The 27,792-nt window shown below is 37.2% G+C and overlaps 1 protein-coding gene across 2 annotated transcripts in view; it reads left to right on the plus strand.

Annotated features, from left to right (window-relative positions):
• Window positions 1-1,293: 1,293 nt before the first annotated feature.
• The window catches only part of fip1l1a (FIP1 like 1a (S. cerevisiae)), a 118,771-nt gene continuing 92,272 nt past the window's right edge, over window positions 1,294-27,792 (plus strand). For both annotated transcript variants that reach the window (XM_028802225.2, XM_028802226.2), the window contains exons 1-6: window positions 1,294-1,595; window positions 1,900-1,948; window positions 21,158-21,212; window positions 23,959-24,062; window positions 26,408-26,469; window positions 26,952-27,062. In XM_028802225.2, the coding sequence (XP_028658058.1) occupies window positions 1,511-1,595; window positions 1,900-1,948; window positions 21,158-21,212; window positions 23,959-24,062; window positions 26,408-26,469; window positions 26,952-27,062 (466 nt within the window). In that variant the 5' untranslated portion in view covers window positions 1,294-1,510. The remainder of the gene's footprint in view (window positions 1,596-1,899; window positions 1,949-21,157; window positions 21,213-23,958; window positions 24,063-26,407; window positions 26,470-26,951; window positions 27,063-27,792) is intronic.

Genomic DNA, 27,792 nt, shown 5'->3' on the forward strand with positions numbered 1-27,792 from the left:
TCTTTAGGAGGTGGAAGGAAGACCAGGGAATTTAATCTGTGTAGTTTAGGGTCGCAGGGAGCCAGTGTTTATCACCGCAATACTGAGTGTAAGGCAAAAAGCAAACATGGTGGACTCAGTGGCAAAACCAGAAATGTAAAGTGGATGGGCCTGGAAGCCATAGGTTGGGCAAACAAGAATTTGTTCCAGATGCGGATCCCCTTGAAGGTTAGAGTAGTACAGTTTAATGACAATAGAACTAAGGTGTGTGTATGGGTGCGGCTGAGGTCCAGTTTGAGGTGAACTGACTAAAATTGTTGACAATCGAAGATTAACATAAAAAAACGAAGGGCCTTAATTCTGAAGGTGGTGTGAAGCAAATGATGAATGTGAGGGCTGGCTCATGTCACTGATGACACTTTCATTCATCATACAAGTACAACACAGTAACAACACATTTATATTATATTAATTGCTTTGTTTTGTACAATTTAATATGGAATTATTTTGAACTGAAATATTCTAAAATGAACCTTAAATTAATACTCATTTCTGATAATCACTTGCTTTCAATTTTGCCTTTGCGCACACTTTATGTCTCACTGACTGAATGGCTCACAATCGGTTTCTTTTGATTTAAAAATTAATCATTACCCGAGAAACAGTTGTAGATTCTCGTCCATTTGATTCGTAAACTGTGTAATGTAACGTCTTATTTTAATGATGCATCTCAAATATGTTGCTTGCGTTGTGTACTGAAACATTATAATGTCACACGAATTATTATCATGTCACATATAATAAAACAATGTGTGCAATATTAATTTATATTTTTGTGATGACTAACATGTTCCATTCCCCAGACTTTACACATGCACCAGCGTTTAATTCTAAAAACTGAATGAAACGAGTCAAATGAATCAATTCATTTAAACGAGGGGCCACCAAAAGTCAGTTTTTTTATCGGGCAATTCTGTTTTGAATGGCACGAAACTTCAACAGAGCCCGCGCCCCGCTCTTCGTTTTAATGCAACAAAAAAGAAAATTCCAGAGGTCGTGCCCGTATACTCTCCGAAGTAATAATCTGCGTCTGCTACGCTCGCTTGATTTCTGAGTTGTGGCCCGCTTTTAGTCTATGACAATCTAGTCTGCCTCCTTAAACGGGTAGTTCCAAAGAATCGACTCGGTAAAATAAACCGAATTGCTCCTCACGATTTTAAATGAAGGCTTTCGCGTCTTTGATTTTAAGTTCACACCTGACCAGTTTCAACCAACCCACGATCAGTTCCGGGTAAACTGCGGATGGTTTCCGTTCGTTTTTGCGGGTTCATGGGTGAAAGGGAAGATTGTATGGAAACGTGTTGGTCTCTTCCAGTTTTTTCATACTTCGTAATGTCTTATGTTTTCGTGCCGTAGTTTGTCGTTGCTATATACGTTTTCTTCTCGAAGTGACATATTACAATAAAATTAACACGTCTGGAAGGAAACGTTATACTCCGAGAGAACTGTGAGGTTTTGAAAAATTTAAAAAATGTCTGCTGAAGAGGAGGATAAAGCGATGGTGACGGATGATACGGTTACAGCCGGTGACGAAGAAGAAGAATGGCTTTATGGGGGTAAGGAAACTCATTAATAACCGGTGGGATCTGTTCATTTCTATATCCCACATTCTCCTCTGATACTTTCATTTCCTGCTTACTTTTACCTCACTTTAAACTAGCTTTGGCAAGGGGCCAGGGCCTGCTCACCGTTAACGTGAAAAGTTGTGTCTCTTTGATAACTGATTTCCAGCTATTCATTTTAAAAACATTTTAGATTAGGAAATTCACTGGATTGCAGTACATACTTAGCCTCTATTATTAAAGAATTAATTGTAGTATGGGGGTTATTTAATCTTGTTATTCTGTCCTGTTGTTCTAGATGAAAATGAAAATAAACAAGAGGATGAATCTTCTCCTGTCACCTCCAGGTAAGCAGGAAAATACCAGTCAAGTGCACTTGGGTTTTAAAATGGTTCATCTAAGTAATATTTTCACATTTGTATACTGTAATTTTCTAGGAAAAAGGGTATGTATGAATTTGTTCAAACCACTGGGGATTAGATCGAATAAGTAATTTTAAACACATTACGAAAAGTGTCACGTGTTTGTGACGGACAAATACTAAATATGGTATTGTGTTGGTTAGACTTTCGTTAGCTAAATGGGCCATTTGTAATGCTTATTTGTGAGTCACAACCTAGTTATTAACCTAAATAATTTGTCTAATGGCGAATTCTTGAAAGACAAGTACATTTCTTGGATTTTTGATAAGTATAAGAGAGAGCGAGTAATTTATACTTTTTGCTGTTATGTGCAGGATTTTATTATTGCTTGTTATCTGTATGTTGCTTTCCTCAAAGTACATCTAATTAGATATATTTTTCTGGTTCTGTGTGTTTACTATTTAACAGAAATTGGAATATATGGGAAGTAAACAATATTGTTTAAACATATAATACATATGAAAAACTGATTACTGTCTGTGAAAACACTGCAATTAAACTATATTATCTCCAAAGATTGTCCAGCCCATTCAGTGCTCTCCCAGTTTTTGGCAGATATGCAATATTGTTTTTCTTACATTTATATTTACATTTATTTACTTAGCAGATGCTTCTTCTAAAGTGGCTTAAAAAAGATGCCAGCATAATCTAGTAAACTTCAGTCTGGAGGACTGTTTGGGAATAAGTGTTGCAAGACAGGGTTGATCAAAATTGATCATCACAAGTGAAAACCTTAGAACACAATACAATCTAGTAGTTGCATTTACTTATTTACAAAGACCTTATAGCTAATTTTAGTTTAACAGGATTTCACCAAACAAAAGAGTCTTGAAAAGCTTCTTATACACATTGTAAGAATTATAAATGGAGGCGGGCAGCTCTTTCAACCAGCCAGGTGCTTCATGTAGAAGAACCTGGATTGACATTTGATGCCACATGGCATCATGCAGTATTCAATTAGAAATGGAGATTCTAGCTGATACAATGTGGTCCTTTGGAGAAAATGCAGAGATGGCATCACCAGATGCTGTTCAGCAGCAGACTTGATATAGTGGTCAAGAAGAAGCACAGGACCTCACAAGTGTATCTATATACAAGTGCTGATCCATTGACTATAAGGAAGGCAAGGATAAAGGATTTTAACTTGTCGCTACAGTTTCAATGTAGTTATCTGAGAAGAGGAGTGACATGTGCCTCCCTCAGCTTGCTGAACACCAGACATGTTGTTGCATTTTTGAATCATCTGCAGCAGCTTGGTGACATGTCATGTGCAGACTATTGCAGGAGTACCAGGATAAGACTTAAGCCTGGGCCAGGAGTTGTTCTATGTACTCTGTTAGATATGGTATATTCTTGTGGATATTGTATAGAGTGAATCTGCGAGAACCAGAAACCAGAGCAGCATGGGCCCTGAAAGACCACTGGTTATAGATCACCATCCCAGTGTTGCGTACTGACTTGGTGAATGTTAGAGGTAGTGTGCCAAGCAGAACAGAGATGGATTGCTGAATAAATGCAACAATTAGGATAATAAGAGATCCCCCACATTGCCAGGTTGAGCAGGAAATGATGTTTCTACATTTAGGTTGCAATATTGGTGAGACATACAGAGATTCTAGGTGATACCGTGTGGCCATCTGAGGGGAATGACAGGTGCAGCTGAGTGTCATTGGCATAACACTAATAAGAAAAAACATGAAACACAATAACAGGGTCTAGTGAGGAGGTAATACAGAATATTGGAAAGGGCTTGGCACCAATCCTTTGGGCACCCCTGTGTTTGCCTAGTGCACCCTTGACATCTGTCCATCCTGGGACACACAGTAGGATCTGCCATAAGAAGTCAGACCCAAAACAACTTGAGGGCAGGCAGAGAGGGTGGTAAAGTGAATCTGGTGGTTGACTCTGTTAAAGGTAGAGATGAAATCCAGCAGGACAAGGACAGATGATGTGTTGGTAGCTCTAGCTAGCCATGATATATTGACAGTTGTAAGTAGAGGCATCTCTGTGGAATGGCCTTTCTTGAAGCATTACTGATTAGGATCAATCCATTTGTTTGGCAGAAAAGAAAAAAGGAAGTGACATGGTTAGAGACCGCATGTTCCAGGGTTTTGGATAGAAAAGTGAAGAGAGACTGGTTTGTAAAATTCTAGTTGAGACTGATCAAGAGTAAGCATCTTGAAATGGATTTATTAGTGTCTGTTTAAACAACTTAGTAAAAGTGCCTGTGCAGTGTGATGTATTTCTTAAACCTTGCCAAATATTTTTGCTTAATTCTACAAATATAAAGTTGATGTTAGAAACTTATGTACACATTCTATAAAACTCACTTTTTATAACACAGCTTTTTTTTTTTTTTTTACTAACAAATTTGGTATATCGTTTAAGACATCTACTTTGTGCAGGGCAAAATTTTTTCCAACAATGTTCATAGATAATATCACTTTGTATTGACTATATCAATCCAGTGGTTTACATACACTTTAACTGTGCCTTTGGAACAGCTTGGAAAATTCCAGGAAATTGTGTCAAACCTGGACAATTAGCTTCTGATATCCAATTAGCCTAATTGTAGTCAACATGTGGATGTATGATAAGGTCTACCATCAAACTTGCTGCCTCTTTGCTTGACATAATGGGAAAATTAAAAAGAAATCAGCCAAGACCTTAGAAAAAAAAAATCGTAGACTTCCACAAATCTGGTTTATCCATGGCAACAATTTCAAATGCCTGAAGGGGCCACATTCATCTCTGCAAACAATAATATGCAAGAGTAACACTATGGAACCCCACAACTATTTCACTCAAGAATGAGACACATTTTGTCTCCTAGAGAAGAACGCACTTTGGCACAAAAAGTGCTAATCAATCCCAGAACGACAGCAACCAACCTTGTGAAGCTGGAGGAAACAGGCAGACAAGTATCTATATCCACAGTGAAACAAGTCCTGTATCAGCATAACCTGAAAGGCTGCTCAACAAGGAAGAAGCCATTGCTCCAACGCCACCATTAAAAAGCCAGACTGCAGTTTGCAATGGCACTTGGGGACAAGATCTTACCTTCTGGAAAAAATTTCTCTGGTCTGATGAATCCAAGATCGAACTGTTTGGCAGTTTAACCGTTGTTATGTTTGGAGAAAAAAGGGTGGGACTTGCAACCCAAAGAGCACCATCCCAACAGTCAAGTAATGAGGTGGGAGCATCATGTTGTGGGGGTTCTTTGCTGCAAGAGGGACTGGTGCACTTCACAAAATGATGTAAATATACTGCAGCAACATCTCAAGAATTCTGCAAGGATGTTGAAACTCAGTCGCAAGTGGGTCTTAATGGCTTAAGGACAACAAGGTCATGGTATTGGAATGGCCATCACAAAGCCCTGACCTCGGTCTGATTTGAAAATTTGTAGGCAGAACTAAAAAAAACATGTGTGAGCAAGGAGGCCTATGAATCTCTCCCAGTTAGTTTTATCTGGAGGAATGGGCCAAAATTACAGCATCTTGCTGTAAGAAGCTTGTCGAAGGCTTCCCAGAACATTTGGCCAAGGTTAAACAATTTAAAGGCAATGCCACCAGATATTAACAAAGTATATGTGAACTTGTGACCCACTGGAATTGTGATCTAGTCAATAAAAAGTGAAATAATCTGTCTGTAAACACTGTTGGGGGAAAAAAATGCCTTTGCCCTGCACAAAATAGATGTCTTAAATGATATGCCACATTTATATTTTGTTAGCATAAAATCTGTGGAGGAGTTAGAAAGTGAGAGTTCCCTATCCAGGGGAGGACAAATTGTAAATGCATATGGTAGTCTGCTGGGCTATCAGTTGTGCAAACCTGGTATTCCATGTACGCTTTCTAGTATACCAGCTTTATATATGAAGTGGATGGTTATCTGCAAATCTTTACAGCAATGTTTAATTGTTTATATTGTGGTATAAGACTGCTATGCAGTCATATACAACAAAACTTAACAGTTTAACATCTGTGGCAGAGCGAAGGGCGCTCAGCAGGCTCCTATCAATTATGGAGAATCCACTGCATCCACTAAATAGTATCATCTCCAGACAGAAGAGCAGCTTCAGCGACAGACTGCTGCCAATGTCCTGCTCCACTGACAGATTGAGGAGATCGTTCCTCCCCCAAACTATGCAACTCTTCAATTCCACCAGGGGGTGTAAACGTTAACATTTAACATTATACAAAGTTATTGTCTGTTTTTCACCTGCATTATTATCATTCTTTAATTTAATATTATTTATTGTATCATTATGCTGCTGCTGGAGAATGTGAATTTCCCATTGGGATTAATAAAGTATCTATCTATCTATCTTAACACAATTGGCCTCTTGGAAGAGAATATTTTAGGAAAGAGATCCTTTTTAAAGGATTATATCATGCTAATACTTGATCTTTTTCCAATGTATTGAAAAATATTTTATCAAAAATTTAGCTGAAGTATTGCATTATTATTGTATTCTCGTTTTGTTTTCAGACCTAATACGTACCCCAATTTAGTTTGAGTTTCAGGGGTATTCTGATGTGTAGTAGTATGTCCTTTACAGTAGCATCCACATTTAGTGATCAATGTCTACAGCCACAGTGAAGTTTGTTGCACTTAGACCATTAAGTGGTAATTATGTTAGTAAAGGTGGGGTTTAAGGCTATAAAAGCATGTTCAAACTCTGCAGTTTTTGGGCTGATAGTAAGGGAACATTTTCACAACCGCCAGCATACCTGTTAGGAGTCCAGAGTACATATCAGTTAATAGTGACTTGGTGAGCATCTTATTTTTTTATAAAATTCCTGTTATGACCTTTTCTGTGACTGCATCAGACAAAATCTGTTTGTAATGGAGTATAGTCCTTTGATTTCAAAAGTTTAATGTCCATTTTCTAAGCCTGAAAATTTGTGACAGGAGTATTGTTGGCACATTCAAGCCATCACATGATCAATAAGTTGCTGAATATTTTAGGTCTTTTTCTCAGTGGTAGTAAGCCCTGTCTGCTGAAAAAAGTTACCTGCTTCATCAGTACAGTGATCCCTCGCTATATCGCGCTTCGTCTTTCGCGGCTTCACTCCATCGCGGATTTTAAATGTAAGCATATGTGAATATATATCGCGGATTTTTCACTGCTTCGCGGATGTCTGCGGTCTACAGTACGTGTGCTTCCTCAGTTGATTTGCCCATTTGAATTCAAACAAGGGACGCATTTGAATTCAAACAAGGGATGCTATTGGCGGATGGCTGAGAAGCTACCCAATCGGAGCAAGCATTTAAGTTACTGTGTGCTGCTGATTGGCTCAGCAACGGAGTGCTGCATTAACCAGGAAGTCTCATCTCACTCATTCAGCATTAATGCACGTTACTGCTAATGCTTCAGGATTGCAGAAAAGGTAAAAGTTTTGGATATGTTGAAGGAAGGAAACAGCTACACCGCTGTAGGACACAATTACAGCATCAATGAGTCCACGATTCTTTTTATTTAAAAAGGAGGAAAAGCATATAAGATCTACGGCCGCAGTGTCCTTTAATCAGGGCGCAAAACGAGTTGCAAGGGGACGTGATAAGGCAGTAGTCTGGATGAAATCTGCTTTAGGGATTTGGATTGAAGAGTGCTGGAAGAAGAACAAAGGCAGTGCTAAACAGTCGCCTGAAGAGTCTCCTTTAGAAGAGCTGTAACGCTATCCTTTGTTGTGCAGTAAAATTAAACTCATCGTTATCGGACAAGTCATCGTGTCATTGTTGGTGAGTAACCATAATTAATTAATTATTTACGTACAGTACTTATTACATGTACATAGTTTAGTGTCGCTGTACACACATTTTACTGTATACAATTTTTCTTGCATTGTACGTATTTATTGGTGGTGGCCTGTCTGTTGTAATGGCTGTAACGTATGATATCGGAGACGCTCAATATCTTTAAAATAATATTTAGGTTTTACTGTATGTAAACTGTGTTTACATACATAATTTCAACGAATCTTACCTAATATCTAAGAGAATACAAAGGGTTTATGCTGTATAACTGTGCGTGAAATGTTTATAATAGTGTGGGAGAGTTTGTAAGGGCTTAAAATATATAAAAATAACCATATAAACATATGGTTTCTACTTCGCGGATGTTCTTATTTCGCGGGTGGCTCTGGAACGCAACCCCCGCGATGGAGGAGGGATTACTGTACAGTAATCCCTCCTCCATCGCGGGGGTTGCGTTCCAGAGCCACCCGCGAAATAAGAAAATCCGCGAAGTAGAAACCATATGTTTATATGGTTATTTTTATATTGTCATGCTTAGGTCACAGATTTGCGCAGAAACGCATGATGTTGTAGAGAGACAGGAACGTTATTCAAACACTGCAAACAAACATTTGTCTCTTTTTCAAAAGTTTAAACTGTGCTCAATGACAAGACAGAGATGACAGTTCAGTCTCACAATTAAAAGAATGCAAACATATCTTCCTCTTCAAAGGAGCAAAAAAATCAATAGGGCTGTTTGGCTTGTAAGTATGCGAAGCACTGCGGCACAAAGCTGTTGAAGGCGGCAGCTCACACCCCCTCCGTCAGGAGCAGAGAGAGAGTGAGAGTGAGAGAGAGAGAGCCTGATAAAAAAATCAATACGTGCCCTTTGAGCTTTTAAGTATGCGAAGCACCGTGCAGCATAGTTAAAAGCTGCACACAGAAGGTAGCAACGTGAAGATAATCTTTCAGCATTTTCAGACGAGCGTCCGTATCGTCTAGGTGTGCGAACAGCCCCCCTGCTCACACCCACTACGTCAGGATCACAGATAGCGCAAGAGAGAGAGAAAGAAAAGTAAGCTGGGTAGCTTCTCAGCCATCTGCCAATAGCGTCCCTTGTATGAAATCAACTGGGCAAACCAACTGAGGAAGCATGTACCAGAAATTAAAAGACCCATTGTCCTCAGAAACCCGCGAAGCAGCGAAAAATCCGCGATATATATTTAAATATGCTTACATATAAAATCCGCGATGGAGTGAAGCCGCGAAAGGCGAAGCGCGATATAGCGAGGGATTACTGTATACTTTTTTGTTTGTAAGTTATTCATTTCATGAATGCACAAGCATTTGTTAGATACTGCAGACTAAGTATTACATTAAACAGAATAAAGTTACTATGCTTTCTCACCTTTTCAATTATAAAATTATTTTTTCTCGAGATGAAAGTGCTGTTTTTAAGAGTGGTTTATGGATACTCTCTACTAGGGCTGCAGCAATCGATTACTTAACACTAGAATTAGCAAAAAAAACTCGTAAATCTGGCCCAACTTAAATCCCTTCGCACCTCCTTGTCAGTGTCTTTTGTCTTGTAAATGTGCCGATCAAGACAAGCAGCATGCAGCCTACTATTCCATCCTCCCACTGCCGCAGAATGGACACAAAGTTCTCCCAATTCCAGCCTTGATTATCTGGGAGTCAGGTACCTAGAGTTGTATAGGGAAATAATAGATCATTATTTGGAACACATGCATTTCATGCGTGTTCTGTTTCTACAATAATCTGTGTAAACACGTCGTTAAAACAAACGTTTTTCATATTTTAGTAATAAATGACAAAATGTAGGCATAAACTATATAATGTGTGAAGCCTGAAGTCCAAAGATCAAATAAACACTTTCACAAAAGGTTCAAGGATGATACAACAGTTTCCGTGGCACAGCAGTAAGAATTGCTGACTTGTAATCAAGAGCATCCTGGTTCGATCCTGACTGCCTTGTATATTTAACGTTTTGAGAAGTGAAATGCCCTTATCGTTAATATTATACAATAAACACATACATTTGGTTTGCATCTGTAACAGCCGTTGTAAATTCATAGTACTTGTAAAATTTACTGCTTTTTTTTTCACTTTTATTCCCTCAGTCACGATACATACCGCCAAAGTTTTTATTTGAAACTGGGAATAACTGTAGATGTGAGTGGTGTTTTGAGACAATGGAACTGGAAGTTCTCTGATCTGGATGCATAAAAGCTGACACACAAATGCTGGCGAGTTTTATTGAGTGTTTCTGCTTACACTGAATTAGTGTGCACCTTATGGTCCATGATGTCAAAGCTGCACTGACAAAAAAAAACTGAGACATAGGTATATATGATATTTGGAATTATTCATTTTATGACCTGTATAGTACATTATGAAAAAATTGTGGCACGGATGCAACATTATTCATTTACATACCATCTTGTGGTTGTTATCGGTGACCGCATGTTTTTTTTTTTTTTTTTCTTTTTCCTGATCTTGCCCAGTCACCACCCAGTGACTGTCCTTCCTACATTTACGACATGTTCCTGTTGCAATGTACACACTTCTCTCTATGCTGTGGTTCCTATTACATTGAAGGGGCACCTGACACTGACTCAGTTTGCTTTCCTGTGGGAAGCAGCAGTCTTAGAACAGAAACTTGTCAATGTTGCATCTTCCTTTTCTTTTTCCATCGCCTTTTCTTGTAAGAAGTGACGACGAAGTTCCTCTGCAAGGTGAGCCATGAACATTCTTCTTTTCTCAGTGGAGCCCATACATGCCTTGCACAGTACATGTGCGTTGATCACCACCGGGTCAAGCTTGTTATAGCACAAGCAACCGGCCACGTGCGTGTTCCTGTTCGCACTGAATAATGCTTACGCCTGTTGGTGCATGATGTCAACACAGCACAGAGAAAAAAAGAGACAAATATATGTATTGGGTGTAAATTTATGGTACTTGTAAAAGTTTGCTTTTTTCAGTTTTATTCTCTCAGTCACGATCACGCTCTTCCCCCCCAAGTCCTCAATCTGACCCTAACTACCAGTGCCAGCATAAATTTACACCCGATCTGATGCTGTTTCAAATAATATTGCATTAGTGTGATAATGTTTTCTGATTGGTACTGTTCAGGTCATAAAATGATTTCTTCAAAATGTCACATATATTTGTTTCTTTTTTTCCTGGTGTTGCGTTGACATCATGCACCAGAAGACGTGAGCTTATTCAGTGCGAGCAGGATCACACAGGTGGGCGGTTGCTTGTGCTATATAACAAGCTTGACCCAGCAGCGATCAACACACATTTCCCAATCCTCCCCAAGAAAGTGACACGTCACCCCCAGATACGTCTCTGTAGCAACTCTCGACCAAATGTCAGTTGTGAGTGCAGTGCTGTCAGTCTCCTTAAGGGTGTTCTTCCACTTGCCTTTGGTTTCTTCATACTTTTTCTCCATCATTTTAATGAATTGGGTTCTTGAAGGCAGCATGTACCTGGCATTGAATGTGGAAATCATATTCTGAAAGCCTTCATCCTCCACCATGGACAAAGGTTGCATGTCTGTGATAATCATGTTCAAAATGTTTTCTGTGAACTCAGCTGCTTGCTTAACTGAACATACAACGAGTGAAGTAAATATTGGTGCTTATTGCTTGCCCTAAATATCATACTGTGAGAACATAATTCTGGCTAATGTATATTTACAGTATTTACTATGTTGAAGGGTTGCCCTACACCAACTGACTCAACTCACTGCAAACAAACAGAACTGAATATACCTGCTGTATTGGATTGGTGCATTTTGTGCTCCAATTGCTATTTACACCACCTGAGATTGTTTTCTGTAGTACACGTTTTTTTTGAATCACTGTGAAGTAGAGGTGTGTTAGTAACATGAAATAAGCTCAGACTTTCTCAGATTGACTATTTTATTTTATGTGGTTATTTTTTTGAACAAATCTTAAGTAACTTAGATAACTGGCCATCATATTGATTTACATTCTTAACTAGCCATTACATATAGCTATAGTTAACGCACATTCTTTACTAGCCTTTGTGTGTGTTTTTTTTTTTTTTTTTTTAATATATAAATAGCCTTCATCACAACAAGCAATCATATTGTGTTAACGTTACCTTGTGTCAGGGCCGTTCTGTGGATTGGATGCGTAGACTGGATGCTTCCTGATGAGATGCTGAAGCATTGACATTGTGCTATTGTGGTAGGCTAGTTCGATTTTTACAATAGACATACTGGATGGAATTTTCGTTTTTTTTTTCTTCAGCTTGAAATGATCCCAAACTTAACATTTTCTGGCATTTTCTCTGGCCGTTTCTTCGCCCATTACTATTTTCTCTCTTTCTCCATTTTGCAATCTGCACTATCAAAGCATTTCTTCACTTGACATTTCCATAGCATAAGCGCGTTGTGTGACACCAATAATCAACCGTGCGAAACACGCTGAGCTCGCTGAGGTGGAGTTTATACGGGTTAAACAAAGCTTTGCATTCTATCTAGCAAACACGCAGAGGCAGTTGAAAGTTGGCATAATTTAAGCAGAAATCAGTTATTTATGCTTTTTTGAGACAAATTGACAACATGTTGGAAATGCTTAGACAGAGAAGTGCTTATCAAAATGTTGATGTTAATGAAGAAATCGTTAGTTTAAATCTGACTGAGCACCATTTCTGCTCATAAAGAGTCTGTGATGAAATTACAAAGGCTCACCAGTAATGCTCAATGTTCGAGGCTGGCAGTTTTAAGTGACATACTTTCAGATGACCATCTGAGTGGACACTGCACTGAATATTATAACATGGATATTTTGAAAAGCACTCAAAATGTATCACCGATTCATTTTAAACCAGTATTATATTGTGGTCCACTGCTCTTCAGATTTTTGGGGCCAAATAATTGTGTGTCAGTAACCCATTAGAAGGGAACAGGATGGGAACCTGTGCATTCCACAAGCCTGGAGAACATTCAGGTCAACAGGTGGAGAGATCTTTACCTCTGTGTAGGAGTTGTGGCTTGTTCTTTCTGAATCAAGGAAGAGTAAAATAGAGAGAGACAGGATGACAGTGTGAAGAGGTGGGTAATCAGATAGCAGTAGAAGGGGGACAGTGGGGAGAGTAGGTGTTCAGGTGTTTTATGTATCATTTATTGTTTAATAAATGCGTCTTTTGCTTGGCACAGTTAAAATATGTTAAATTATCTCTGTTATGTTTAGTCTGCAAAACTAGCTATCGCAACTTGTTTCTTATCAAAGTTTATTCTGTATTATACATTTAAAAACGCAGTACTAACTCTTTAAAAAGAGGCATATCAAATGTTCTCAAGATGTTTATCAAGAATGATACAAGGTTAAATGCTTACATTTGCAAGTAAAATTTAGCTTTTAAGCTGACAAGCATCTTGTTTACTAAACAGCAATTTTAAATTCTTCATATTTTCTTTCTCTGTTTGAAATTGTGAGCTGCTGTACTAAACATAAGATCACTCACCATCCAAAATTAGATGAGCTTTGTCCATTTTAATTAAAGCAAAAAATAACAAGGTCAGAAAAATGGCAAGAAAAACTACTTTAATTCAAATTGCACAGGATGACTCTTCCAGTTCCTTTTTCTTTCAGCTTGCTACTCCACTTTCTTTAATATAAAATTCTTAACAGTCTGGGCTTCTCTCTTCCTCTCAGGTAAAGCCTACTTGCTGCTGTCTATTTACAGGAGGTTCACAGCAAAAAAAAAAGACAAGTGTGCAATGCATTGTGTAAAGCAGCTCAAAAACTAAATTACTGTAAAGTTTAGAAAAGAACGTGCTGAAACATTTGTTTTTTGTGTCAATTTACCCATCACTGATTGAGTCTTTTGTTGTGATATTGGCACTATTTAAAAGGCATGTGTGATATATGTTTGTTTATTTCTTGTTTAGTTCTTATTTTATTTGCCCAATATAACAAAACATTTGAAGTTATCCATTATTTGCTTCAGAATCTTTTTGGTACCAGTACTGAGGTCGGAAAGCTGGTATCAATACCCAAGTCAAAATTTTAGTACTGATCAACTGACTGAAATCAATCTTTTACAAAACAACTTGAAACTAATTTGTTCAGGAAGGCATTTAACTTACCATGACATACCCACCCTTTCTTTCAGTTTACTTCTCTGTTCATGCTCTCTGAATAATTTGCATTTGTATCACAAATTATTTGTTCAGGGTTTTCTTGTAGTATTTGTTTTATTTGAGGTTTCTCTTATTTTAATTCAAAGCTTTGTGTTTCCAATATTTATCTTTATTTAATGGTTTATGTTGATATTACTTTGTTCTAGATCTCTTTTCTGGTTTTTCCATGTTGTTCATTCTTAAATTCCATGAAGTGCTTTGAACTTGGAAATGATGCCATATAAATAAAATGTACTATTATTGTTACTTTAGTTTAAATGATTAAAATGGTCCTTATGAAAAGAAACATCACAATAGAACTACCCACTGTTAACCTATTAAACTGGACCAACAAAAAAGCCTAAACTGAATTTGGTCAATAGTATATAGATTATACGAGGGGTTGGCAACCTTTCAGTGGTGTTGTGTCGAACCGATGTTAGTGTTATTCCGCGTGCCGACATAACTCTATCAATTTTGTTATATATAGTATCAAATTGGTCCAGTTATAATAGGCTTCAAACGTATATACTTTTGAATCCCATTATAACCGGATCTTATATTATTGGTTGTTCAATATTTTAAAATACATGGGACCATATGTGAAAAGAAAGTTTTGTCAATTTTAATTCTCAACACAGTTATTAAAAATTATATTACAAATTATAAATTAGGAGTTTCTTCAATACAAAATACATCGTTTGAATAAGAAAAAGTTATCAAGAATTCTAATATGATTAATCATTCTTTATTATTAATCAGAGCTATTAATCAGTTATTGCGAAGCAATTGTATAAACTACATTCGGTGGCTTTATTTTTGGTTCCAATTATTTGACTAAAATAAGTAGTTTCTTAAAGCCAGAAACAGCCCTTTTTATAGCTTTACTTTTCACATCAGATTTTTTAAACGTAGACTGATGTTTAGTTTGATAATGCCTTTGTACACTTGACGTACAACGCACAACACTTTCACAGCATAACGCACATACTGCACAATCCTTTTGTTGTACAAATCCATATTCATTCGTCCAAGAGACTTGAAAAGAGCGAATATCAAGTTTTGGTCTTTTATCAGTCATGTTAGGGCAGTATATTACTTAATAATAACAATAGGCTTGTTTTAACGTACCACAGCCTGCACTGAACATATGATTTCCCTTTACATTTAAGTTGCATGCTCAAAACGTAGGTGGGGACGCGGAGTGCGAATGCATGCGCTATAATTAAAATATAATAACAAGAGATTGGTTTTAACATTGCACAGCCTGCACTGAACACATGGTTTCCATTTACATGTGAGTCGCATGCATAAAACGTAGGTGAGGGCTCGAACGCATGCTCTGTAATTAAAATATAATTTTTACTATGTTTAAATTCAGTCAGGGTGCCATTGAAAATCGTTCCGCCTGCCATGCTTGGCATGCATGCCGTAGGTTGATGACACCTGGATTATACCATGACATATACTATAACTATGATCTCTTTTAATTACATAGTAAATTATGTTGTACATTTTTGGCAGTACTGCCCTCTCTTAGCAGGGATACATACAGTAATGCGAAAAAAAGTACATTCTCTTAAGAGTTTTATGGTTTTACAGACTAGGACATAATTAAAAAAAAAACATCTGGTCCTTACCAGGTTCTAAAATTATTTAAATCTAACCTCAGTTGTAAAAAAACACACAACAGGTTTGACCGTGTTGTTATTTAACAAAAATTAAGCCAGAGTGGAGAAGCCATGTGTGAAAAACTAACTGCACCCCATGATTCAATAGATTGTAGAACCACCTTTAGCCTCTCACATTATTGTGGAGTTATTTTGGCCCACTCTTCTTTACAATGTGGCTTCAGTTCTTTGAGGTTTGTCGGTATTCATTTATGCACACCTTTCAAGTTCTGCTACAACATTTCAATCGGGTTGAGGTCTAGACTTTGACTGGGCCATTACAACAACTTGATTATTTTCTTTTTCAGCCATCCCTTTGCAGATTTGCTGGAATGCTTGGGACCATTGTCCTGTTACATGACCTAATTTTGGCCTAACTGTAGCTGTCAGACACTTGGCCTCACATTTGACTTTTTGATAAAGAGGAGTTCATGGTTGACTCGATGACTGTAAGTTGCCCAGGTCCTGTGGCTACAAAACAAGCCCAAATCATCACCCCTCCACCACCGTTCTTGACAGTTGTTATGAGGTATTTGTGATGATATGCTGTGTTTGTTTTTTTTTTTTTTTTTTTGCCAAACATGGTTCCAAGCATTATGACCAAACATCTTCATTTTGGTGTCATCTGTCCAAAGGACATTGTTTCTGAAGTCTTGTGGTTTGTTCAAATGCAATTTTGCAAACCTAAGCTGTGCTGCCATGTTCTTTTAAGAGAAAAGAGGCTTTTTCCTGGAAACCCTTACAAACAAGTTATACATGTTCGCTTTTTCTGATTGTACTGTCAAAAACTTTAACATGCTAACTGAGGCCTCTAGAGTCTGAGATGTAGCTTTTGGGTTTTTTGCAACTTCTCTGAGCATTGCATGGTCTGACCTTAGGGTGAATTTGCTGGGATGTCCACTTTTGGGAAGATGGATGTTTTTCCTTGAGATGATTTTTTTGTCACTGTAAAATGATGGAATTCAAATTGTTTGGAAGTGGCTTTATAACCCTTCGCAGATTGATGGGCAGCAACAGTTGCTCTAAAATCATTGCTGATGTCTTTCCTCCTTGCCGTTGTGTTATCACACACCTGAATGCTCCAGACCAGCAAACTGCCAAAACTTGTGCTTTTATTGAGGTGGTTATACTTGCTGATGATTAATTTATCAGGTGCATTTGATTAGCAGCACCTTGCTGCTACCAGTGATATTTTCATAACGAAAACGAGAACTAAAATATTGTTTTTCGTTTTACAAGAACCAAGAACTGAAATTAAGGCAAACAGAAACTAAAACTAAATAAAAATTAGTGATATGTGAACGAACTAAAACGAGAACGAAAATTGAGTAAAAATGAAAAAACAGCAGTAGTATTTTCGTTCAATCCGGTTCAGTCACCCTGAGCGTTCAGTTATGTTGTGCTCTTCACTATGCGATGATCTTGTACCTTGGGCTTACTATAGTCACGTGGCACAACTTCCGTAAAGGACCGTTGTTTGTTTGTTGGGCACATTTGGTTTGTCGTGTTGAAGCAGTAAGCACTTGTGTTTGCCGATGGCGAGTTTTACACGGGTGTTTGGAGGTAGAAAGCAAGAAAGTTACGCATGGAAATACTTTAATTACAACACAGATGATAATGCAAGCAAATGCAGTGTGTGAGAAGAAGAAAAGAGTCTCGGAGTTTCAGTGCAGGACCAACTGGATCAGTACTAAGTGGAAGTCCAGCACTTCTCTGGCACCATGGCTGCACTTCAGTACAGGGACATGCGATCGGGGAGGCATGAAAAGAAAAAGAAAAAAACTAATAATGAGAACATAAGATAAATTTGTCCATTGGTTGATTCCAGTAATTTTTATCTTTTTTTACCGTCAAAATCGCTGAATTTGTGCATTTCCTGATCAAATACAAGGGAGAAACGCGAGGTGCAGTAGCGACGAGCAGAGCCTCAGCCCAGATGCTTGCATTTGTTGCGTGTCTGTTGCTGCCTGTCTGTGTGTCGCCAATATACTGTCTACAGACACGTTTATTATACACCCAGACTTTCCACAGTCTGACTAATCTTTAATGAATTTGTGTGACATACTGTCAAAGTAAAAAGTACGTGAACCCCTAGGAATTATCTATATTTATGTCTAATTCCCATATAAAACATCGTCGTATCTTAATGTCAGTCACAATAATGAACAAACACAGTCTCCTATAACTAAAGATACACAGATTTTCAGAGAATTTTTGACCATATTGAATAAATCATTCAAACTGTGAAACTGATGGTTAGAAAAGGTAAGTGAACTCTAAGCTAATGACTTTTTAAAAAGCTCATTGCAGTCAGAATTTAGCACACCTGGAATCCATTTAATGAAACAAGTTCAGAGGTGTGGCCTAGAATTACTTTGATTGATAAAACACACTATGAGTTTGAGCTTTTGACAAGAATCATATCCAGATAGGAATCATGCTTCGCACAGAATAGCTGTCTGAGGAGCTACGATCAAGTATTGTTAATCTACATAAGGCTGGAAAGGGTTACAAAGTCATCTCAAAGATTTTAGATATTCATCAGTCTACTGTTAGGCAAGTTGTCTATAAATGGAGAAAATTTGGTATTGTGTCTTCTGCCTAGAAGTGGACGCCCTGCCAAGATGACCCCAAGAGCACAACGCAAAGTCAGCAATGAGGTAAAGAAGAACCCTAGAGTGACAGCAAAGGACTTGAAGAAGTCATTAGAACTGGCTAACATCTCTGTTCATGAGTCAACTATATGCAAAACATTGAACAAGAAAGGACTCCATGGCAGGACACCAAGAAGGAAGCCACTGCTATCAAAAAAGAACATTACTGAACGCCTGAAGTTTGCAAAAGATCACTTGGACACTCCACAACGGTACTGGGAAAATATTTTGTGTAGTGATGAAACTAAAAAATTGAACTGTTTAGGAGGAACAAGCAGAACTTCATTTGGCGTTAAAAGGGCACTGCATATCAACATCAAAACATCATCCCTACAGTAAAGTATGGTGGAGGGAACATCATGATTTGGGCCTGCTTTGCTGCATCAGGGCCTGGACAGCTTGCCATCACTGAGGGGAAAATGAATTCACAAGTTTATCAACAAATTCTCCAGGATAATGTGAGGGTATCTGTCTGTCAAATTAAGCTCAGAAGAGGCTGGGTGATGCAACAGTACAATGACCCCAAACATAGCAGCAAATCCACCGCACAGTGGCTTCAGAAGAACAAACTCCGCCTTTTGGAGTGGCCTAGTCAGAGACCAGATCTCAATCCTATTGAGATGCTGTGGAATGACTTGAAGAGAGCCATACACAGAAGACAACCAACAAATATGGAAGAGTTAAGGCAGTTCTGCCGGGAAGAATGGGCTAAAATTTCCCCCCTGCACGATGTGCAGGTCTGATCTGCAGTTTACAGGAAACGCCTGGTTGAGGTCATTGCTGCCAAAGGAGGGTCAACCAGTTATTAAATCCCAAGGTTCACTTACTTTTTCCACTGCCACTGTGAACGTTGAATGTGTTTGTAAAATAAAGACATGAAAGAGTAGAATTTTTTGTGTGTCATTGGCTTAAGCTCATTATGTATATCAGTACCTGTGACTTAGATGAAGATAATTCCAAAGGGTTCACATAATTTTTACTTTGACTGTATCAGGTCTTGCTGATTGGACATAAAACCGCGGTGAAAATGCACAAGGCGAGGTAGACAATACTGTGCCGCTCTGGAAGGGGTGGATGTGAACCCAACAGGTGCTCGTTGCTGCTGCTGTTCTACACAATATCAGAAAGTCAAGCGCACTACAGTGGGCTGTTTATTTTTATTTTTTCTTCCAACTTCAAAATGGAAGATTAAGACTTTTAAAACTAAAGGATAACAAGGAGGACTTTTACAAGAAAGTGACAGAGATTTTCGTGGAGAAGGATAGGCGCATGAATTTCATTTACAAATAAAGGTAAGACCATAAACGATTAAACGGTTTTCAATTTTATAAAAAATGGGACCAGACTAAGAAAAAAAAAATCCAATATTTAAAGACTAAATTTTGACCTTAAAATATTCGTTTGCTTTTCTTGTTATCCTTTTGTTGAACAGTCTGTATTAAAATTGATTAAAGCATAAGAATTTAAATCTTATTAAAAACATCTAAATATTTCAATTAAGGTTAAAATTGAAATCCGTTTTGTACACCACTCTATTTCATTTGTATTGAAGAAGTATAAATTGTGAAATTGCAACGCCAAATTTAGAACTTATGGAGGGTGCAGAGCAAATGCGCTGTCTCGCTGCTATAAATGTAAAGTTCTTTCTTAGCCAAATATGTGTGTAAAAATGCTGATGAGATATTAAACATAATCAGTAGTCAATGTGCATTCTGCCAATCAAATAGTGAATAAGATATGGATTCATGTATTTGTAAATCTGATTCTGAAGGAGTCAGTGCCTCACAAACCTCACCACATGTCACTGCTTCAATACTGGCAGCAGAAATCGTTAACATACAGTCTTGCTGGTGCCCCTCATAGTGCCGAGGACCTTATCTGTGCACCTGCATTACAGGTGCTCATCAAACGAATATTTTCACTGTGTGACTATCTGTGCAATGGATGTTGTTGCAGCATGAACAAATCTCTTGAAATGCGTGCTTGTTTAAAGCTTAACAGCAACGTGCTTGCACAGACTGGTTTCTTAGGTTGAATCATTTGATCTTGCCGACTGTACTCATTAGGTCACTTAACACTAGAATTACCAGAGCCTACGAAAAAACTCGTAGATCCGGCCCACCTTAAATCCATTCGCACCTCTCCCTCAGCCTCTTTTGTCCTGTAAATGTGCTGATTAAGACAAGCAGCAAGCAGCCTGCTATTCCATCCCCAACTGCCGCAGATCGTGCACAAACTTCTCCCAGCTCATGCCTTGATTGATTATCTGATTACCTTATTGCCCTGGTTTTTGTAACTCTTTTGCTGTCTACAGAATCGTCATCACACTTGAGTAACTTTGTCAGTGTTTATGTGGGTCCTTCTTTTAGTGTTTAGCAACTAAACTGGTTAAGCTATTTTTAAATTTCTGTTAGTCTTAATCAGATTGTATGTGATTTATTACTCCCTTGGGTCATTAATTAATACTATATGTTTCTAAAGTTATTTTGGGGAGCTTTAAATTTAAACATCGTTTTAGTGTTTATAATATATGCTGGGGTCTGCAGTTTGTTTTGCATTTACAGTAAGCTTTGAATATATTTTAGTTTTACATCAAGAAGCATTAAGTGCTTTTTCCCTTCATTGATTATTGCTTAATTGGTGGCTTTACTCAAGTTTTTAAAATTTCTGCTTGTATGCACATTGTGTTGCAGGTAAACTTTACTTTCTTGTTAGGTTTTTGAAAGATGGCAATCATACAAAAACGGCAAAACATGATTATCTTGCTTGGTTCTGGCTTTTATCTTTTATTTAAAAGATTAAGTCTTAAGCAATTATGAGAATAGCAGAGTAAGAGTCCATTTAAGTCGGATTGTACCTTAATATTTTTTTGTTTACTTTTTGCTCTTTACAGTACAGTTCCCACACCAGCTAAGGAGGAAGCCACTGGAAATGGGGAAGTGAAACAGGTAATAGGTTTTGTTCACCAAATACGCACTTGGATGGCTGTATTTCTTTCTGTGCATTACTGTCCCTTTAAATTTTTTTTCACAAGTTCATCCATTTGTGTTAATTATGACAACCATTTTTTGCTGATGTGTAAGGACAGTAGTCTTGGAGTTTGTGATACGTAATTTGGTGATTTTAATATTACTCATTACTGCTGTTTCATATTTGTAGTCTTATTAAATGTTTAGAAACTGTGCAACTTATTGTGATAAACCGCTGAGCTTGTTTCTTTGTTTAGAAAAAGAGCTGTCTAGTGCAGTGGTTCCCAAACTCGGTCCTGGGGACCCACTGTGGCTGCAAGTTTTTGTTCCAACCAACTTCTGTTTTTCATTGGACTCTTAGCCTAATTAAGTGAATCATTATTTCTATTTTCTGTGTTTTGGAGTCAATGTAGAAATGACAAACTAACAAACTAACTATGGGGGCAGAGTGGTGGCTCTGAGGCTAAGGATCTGCGCTGGTATCCCGAAGGTTGCCGGTTCGAATCCCCGTCAGTACCAAAAGAGATCCTACTCTGCTGGTCCCTTGAGCAAGGCCCTTAACCTGTAATTGCTCCAGGGGGCACTGTACAATGGCTGACCCTGCGCTCTGACCCCAAGGGGTATGCGAAAAAAACTAACAAACACTGTTGTAAGTCGCTCTGGATAAGAGCGTCTGCTAAATGATGTAAAATGTAAATGTAAGTTTGGTAGATTTTTATTAAAATGTAATAAGCAGTAATAGTATTTTCAACCTAATTTTCATTCTGCTTTTCCAGGTGTTTTGGTTATTTAATTGATTATTTACTAATTAGCGGGTCTGACACTGAAGTCGTTGCTGCTTTCATCATCCCGGGTGTCTGCTATGTTGATTGTTAATTGTCACTATTAGGGTTAAATGAAGGGAGCAAACTACACCGGAAAAGGGGAAAATTAACAGGAAAACAACAAAAGAGTTAAGCATTTATAGCTTTAGAAAAAATAGAAATATTTCTAAATGTTTTATAAATGTAAAAAGCATACTGTTTTTATGAATGCAGAATAAAAGAAGAATTAAAAAGACCAGCTAATTAAATGAGATCAGTTATCGATTATTATCACCGATTGTGAATCTGGTTAGAACAAAAACCTGCAGCCAGAGTGGGTCCCCAGGACCGAGTTTGGGAACCACTGGTCTAGTGTGTGTTGATATAGTTGTACACAAAAAGGATTTTCAGAAATAAAAAACTGAATTTTAATGTAGTTGAGCTCACATTCCCCATTTTCACTAGGTGGAATATTACTATTTATCATTGACTGTCTTTGAAAAGACTACATCAAGAAATGAGCAAAAGGACTTTAGGAATAATTTTAAGTCTGATAATTAACCAGTTAATCTATTAGTAATATTGTTTGGACTAACATCAGATGGGTTAAGATTATGTAATTTGTTGGAAATCTGTATGCTTGTATCATACTATCTAAAACTAGATAAAAGTCATTGTTTTCTTTGTCAAGAATGTTTGGCTTTTTGTTAAGCTGTTTAATTAGATTACTGTGTATTGGGATACCTTAAACTTTTTTCTTTGCACCCTAATTATGACAAATTTTCACTCTTAAGTTTTTCTTCTGGATTGTTCATGTTTAAAACAAAAAAAAAAGTTGAAAAGTAAATTTTGTGATTTGAATAATTTTATCTTACGTAACGTGCTGTGCGATTAAATGTAAAGGGCTTTTCGTTGATATGGGCTTATACTATGTGGTAAAGCAACCATCCTTGCATGTTTTCTCAGGAAGCTTGCCTCATGGCAAACACAAAGTACCACACACCTTTTTTGTGGTAAATTTTATGTATGTATAAAAAATTCTTTGTAAACTAAAATAAGTAGAAAATGTATTCTTAATGTAATAACCATGATGCTTTAATTTCACATTATTGATATTATTTATATTTCTTATAATTGACATTTAAAAAATCCATCAGCCTAGTCCTAATGCTTTGAATTTCATCATTGCAAAGTTAGTGCCATCATAAGTGTTTGCAATGAGAACACCTTAAGTTTTTAATGTTGAGTAAAAGATTGTTAGCTTATATAAAAATAAGAAGCATCTTACAGTTAGTTTCTGTTACAGTTTTAATAGTTTTATTTACAAAGAAAATTATTACATGTTTTTGTGTTATCTTTGTGTATGTTTGACCATTGGGCAAAATTAGGCTTAAATAATAAAACATGATCACAACTATTGAATTTAATTCACTTGTTTTCCATATACTGTACTTTTTCTACTACCTCAACATTAGCATTTGAAAATTTCAGTTTACCAGTTCTTCAGATTGCTCCCAGGTTTTTTACAAGGCTAAAATAATTTTGAGTTAATAGAATGGGAAGAGAAAGATCCCTGATAATGAAATATAAATTCAGCAATGTAAATTCTAAGCAGAAATAGAAAAATAGGTGCAATCTGAAAATGTCAAAATAAAAAGGCTTTTATGATATCATTTTTTTATATAAAAATCTATATCTTCCTTACTACGAAGTTGATCATTGTGGACAAAAATGTCTCTGTGTCCAAAAGGTTGTATTGGTATGTTATCAACTCCTTTTGTAACCTTAGAATTATGCAGATGTGTAGTATATTAGAGAGTTCAAGAGCAAGTGAAATTATTAATAAGAAACATGTCTTATTATGTATGAATTTTTCTGTTTTAATTGAATTTTTTATTTTTTATTTTTTCATGCAATATCAGGATGTGGTCGAAGAGGAAGAAGATGCTGATAGTGACAGTGATGATGACGATGATGATGTTCGTGTTACTATAGGGGATATTAAAACTGGTGCACCTCAATATGCGTGAGTAATTATTTCTTTTTAAAATGTCTTGGTTTTATCAAGCAGATCTTAAAAGCATTGCTAATAACATGTAACAGATTAAGTTTATAAAGTAAAAAACGGATGTAACTGGTATGTTTGTGTGTGTATATGTATATATATATATATATATGTATGTATGTATATGTATATGTGTGTATATATATATATATATATATATATATATATATACACACATATGTATGTGTGTATATATATATATATATATATATATATATATATATATATATATATATATATACACACATATGTGTGTATGTGTATATATATATATATATATATATATATATATATATATATATAAAATATAAAAATATCGAACGTCTGTATGTTTGTCTGCTTTTCGCGAGAGAACTACTTAACAGATTTAGATCGAGGTTTTTTCTATAATTTGCGTGAACATTCCGGTTGATTTTGCGACTTTTATCTTGACACTAAGTATCTCAGTTGGCTTGCAGTGCCGATTTATTTGCACGAATCTGAATGTGCGGCTGAGGGGAGGGGGCGGGGCCCTCCTCAGTCACCGCCAGCTTCTGTTCGAGTCAATGTACCTCTTGCCGCATGTTGGAGCGTACCTTACCTCCGCTTAGCTAGCGATACCCGTTTGTTCAACAGACATTAATATTTACAGATTAAGAAGTAAAGTTTTACATTTTTGAATGAGAGATCAGAGCTACTTGTGTTTTAAAGGGTAGTTGCTGATTGCCAGAGATATCACGTCCAAGTGCTTTTCTCCCCACACGGGGGACAGTCTCCCATCAGAGTTGAACATGATTAGATACAGTGCCAGTATTTGACCTTGGAGTGCCCCTACCTTCTGCTTGGCCAGAGTTTTTTTTTGATTTTTAAATTTTGTTCTGTTTCATTACTACGTTGGCAGACACTCGGGACAGCTAGTATTATATGTTAGGAATGTGAATAAAAATTTTAGCCGATTTGAAGAAGCAAACCAATCGGGAAATTTAAAGGATGGTTAGCATCTTAAGGCCAGACCCCTCCCCTCAGTATTCCTTCCCTCTGTCACAATACACTTTATAGAGAAAACAGGATTTCACTATATCTTCCCTGTCCAGTTGAAGGTTGATCTTGCACATCTGCACAACAGAATCAAATATAACAAAATGGCCTCTGATAGACACCGGTAAAATGAGTTGTTGGACCTTTTCTCGCGTAGCCTTATTTTTCACTCTTAGAGGACATGCCCAGTGAGTTGTCTTTTCTATCACATGCATGGAAGCAACAACTGAAATATAGTTAAGAAGAGAGCAATTAAAAGTACAAAGAAAGTGTACTTTAGTGAGACTGAGATACTGGAGTGTGTAGTTTGGGCACACTAAGAACATTAACATTGTGAGCAGTTGTACTAAATTTAAAACTTACTCACTGTCCACACTCATACAAGTAGTGCCTTTTGTAAGTCTCTTTCTTTCAAGTGCAAAATTATAACTCATTAAAGCAGCTTCCCTTTTAATATCAGCTGAACATTCATATCTTTGTTGGTGAGCCCTTTTTCTTCCATTTCAGTTCAGCTGAACAACATATTCTTTGACCCATTTGTTCTCTATGCACAGAATTACTCCTGAAAACACTGGTTTCCAGTTTAATACTCCACTTTCTTTTAATGTGAAGAAAAACATTTTGTCTTCTTTCTCATAAACTTTGCCTGGCTGCCCTGCTTTTATTGGACACCATCTGGCAGGAATGTGAATTGTGATTTCCACAAGTGTTATATTTTGCACTAAGGAGCACTACAACTTAATTACTGTAATGCTTGATAAAGCAGATTCTTAAATAGTTTTTTGTAAAATTGGGAGAATATCAGTCAAGTCCTATACAATGAAAATTAGATGATTTAGATTAATGGCCAATCAATTGGAGCATTACTTATTCTGCCCACTAGTAATGTAGTGAGTGACCTTGATTGTTGGAAATCAGTGACTGAGAGTTTGGTGTGATGAAATACAATTTCAGTTTTAAACTGTTCATGCTTTTGCTATTTGGCAAAGACCTTTACCTTAAAAATCAGGATATCTCACAATTGTCTACCTATTATTTTTTTTCTATCAAAAGTAGGGATTCAAATTTATTTTTTGCTTCAATATAAAGAGCAAAGCTTTAGAGTACTGTATCTTGCAAAGTATAATATTTTTCGTGCTGAAACAAATAGAAATTCTAACATGTCAGTGAAAGCTTGTAAAACTAGCCTTTGTAGGTAATTTTTAATTCACTTCTTTTAGAGTACATGCATACTAGTTTGGGAGCCAGTAGTCATCTACATATTATGGTTTTCTTATTCTTCTTTGTAGAGCGTATGGTGGAACACCAGTAAATTTAAATATTAAGTCAACTGGGAGACCATATGGTTCAGGTACAGCTTTTTAATATTAAAAACCTTTTTTGTGTGTGTGTGTATATATATATGCATTTGTGAAGTGTTTCTAAGAAGATTCATTTCAATTCATTTAGCTTCTTTGGTTAGAAAGAAACTGTTCTTGTAATCCTAGCCCAATTTACCTGTGAGCAGTAGCTTAACGTGATAAATTTTTCTAGCATGTTGTAGTTATATATAGTGTGGTGGTGCGTTTTGTGGTGTTGGACAGAAAAATTTCATGGTGTTTTGAACATGTGATGGTGCTGTTGTGACTATTATTAATGTTGATAATAGCTGAACTTCTTCAGGATAAAGGCATTCTGATTGAGTATTTTTCAACTGCATACCTTATGTCGTAAATGTGAGCACATCTGCTGAACTAACACATTTTCTTAAGAGTCTGTTTTGTACACTGTTTTGCGCATGAGGTTGTATGTATTCTGATATGTATTCTTTTGTTTTACATTTGCTTTGTTCAGTGGGAAGTAAAGCTAAAGGAGTTGATCTTGATGCTCCTGGAAATATCAATGGTGTTCCAGTCATTGAAATGGACTTGGATTCTTTTGAAGACAAACCTTGGAGGAAACCAGGTAAAACAAGAAATACAGTAATCCCTCGCTACTTCGCGGTTCACTTTTCGCGGATTCACGACTTCGCGGGTTTTTAAATACAAGTGATTGCCCGCCTATCACGGAAGTTATGTTCCAGACCCATCAGCAACAGGAGAAAATCCGCGATATAGAAAGACCATATAAATAAACATTTTTTATAGTTTAAGCCTTAAAATACCCATCCCACATGCTTTAAACACATGTAAACTTATAAACACACTTTGTTAACACATATGATATGTGGATGTCGGGCTAAGGATATGAGTAACATCTCACTATTATAAAACATTTTAACTTCATGCAAGACAAGACAGTGAGACAGGAAAATACAAGGCTTTAAAATTATTGACACGCAGAGCAACAAGCAGCACAAAGCCAGCACAAAGTCCACTTCTCCTTAGCTTTCATTCAGCTCCCCACCCCCTTGACAACGTGAAGTGGCAGGAGCGTACTGAGCCTCCGGGGAGGGGGGGTTTGAGCGAACGTGCGTTCAGCCCTCACACCCCAAAGCCCCCCCCCCCCCCCCCTTCGGAACGCGCAGAGTGACAAGCAGGCATTTTGGCAGAAGCAGCACAAAGTCCATTTCTGCTCAGCGTGAGTTCAGCTGCCCCCCTTCACAAAGCGAGTGCAGACACATCAACGTCTGATAGCTGCGTGCAGTGTGCAGTGTTGGTCTGCAGTGTTTAAGAATGTAGAAAGTGTTTAAGAG

The sequence above is a fragment of the Erpetoichthys calabaricus genome, chromosome 5 (assembly GCF_900747795.2).
Source record: "Erpetoichthys calabaricus chromosome 5, fErpCal1.3, whole genome shotgun sequence".
In the NCBI taxonomy this organism is placed as follows: domain Eukaryota; kingdom Metazoa; phylum Chordata; class Cladistia; order Polypteriformes; family Polypteridae; genus Erpetoichthys; species Erpetoichthys calabaricus.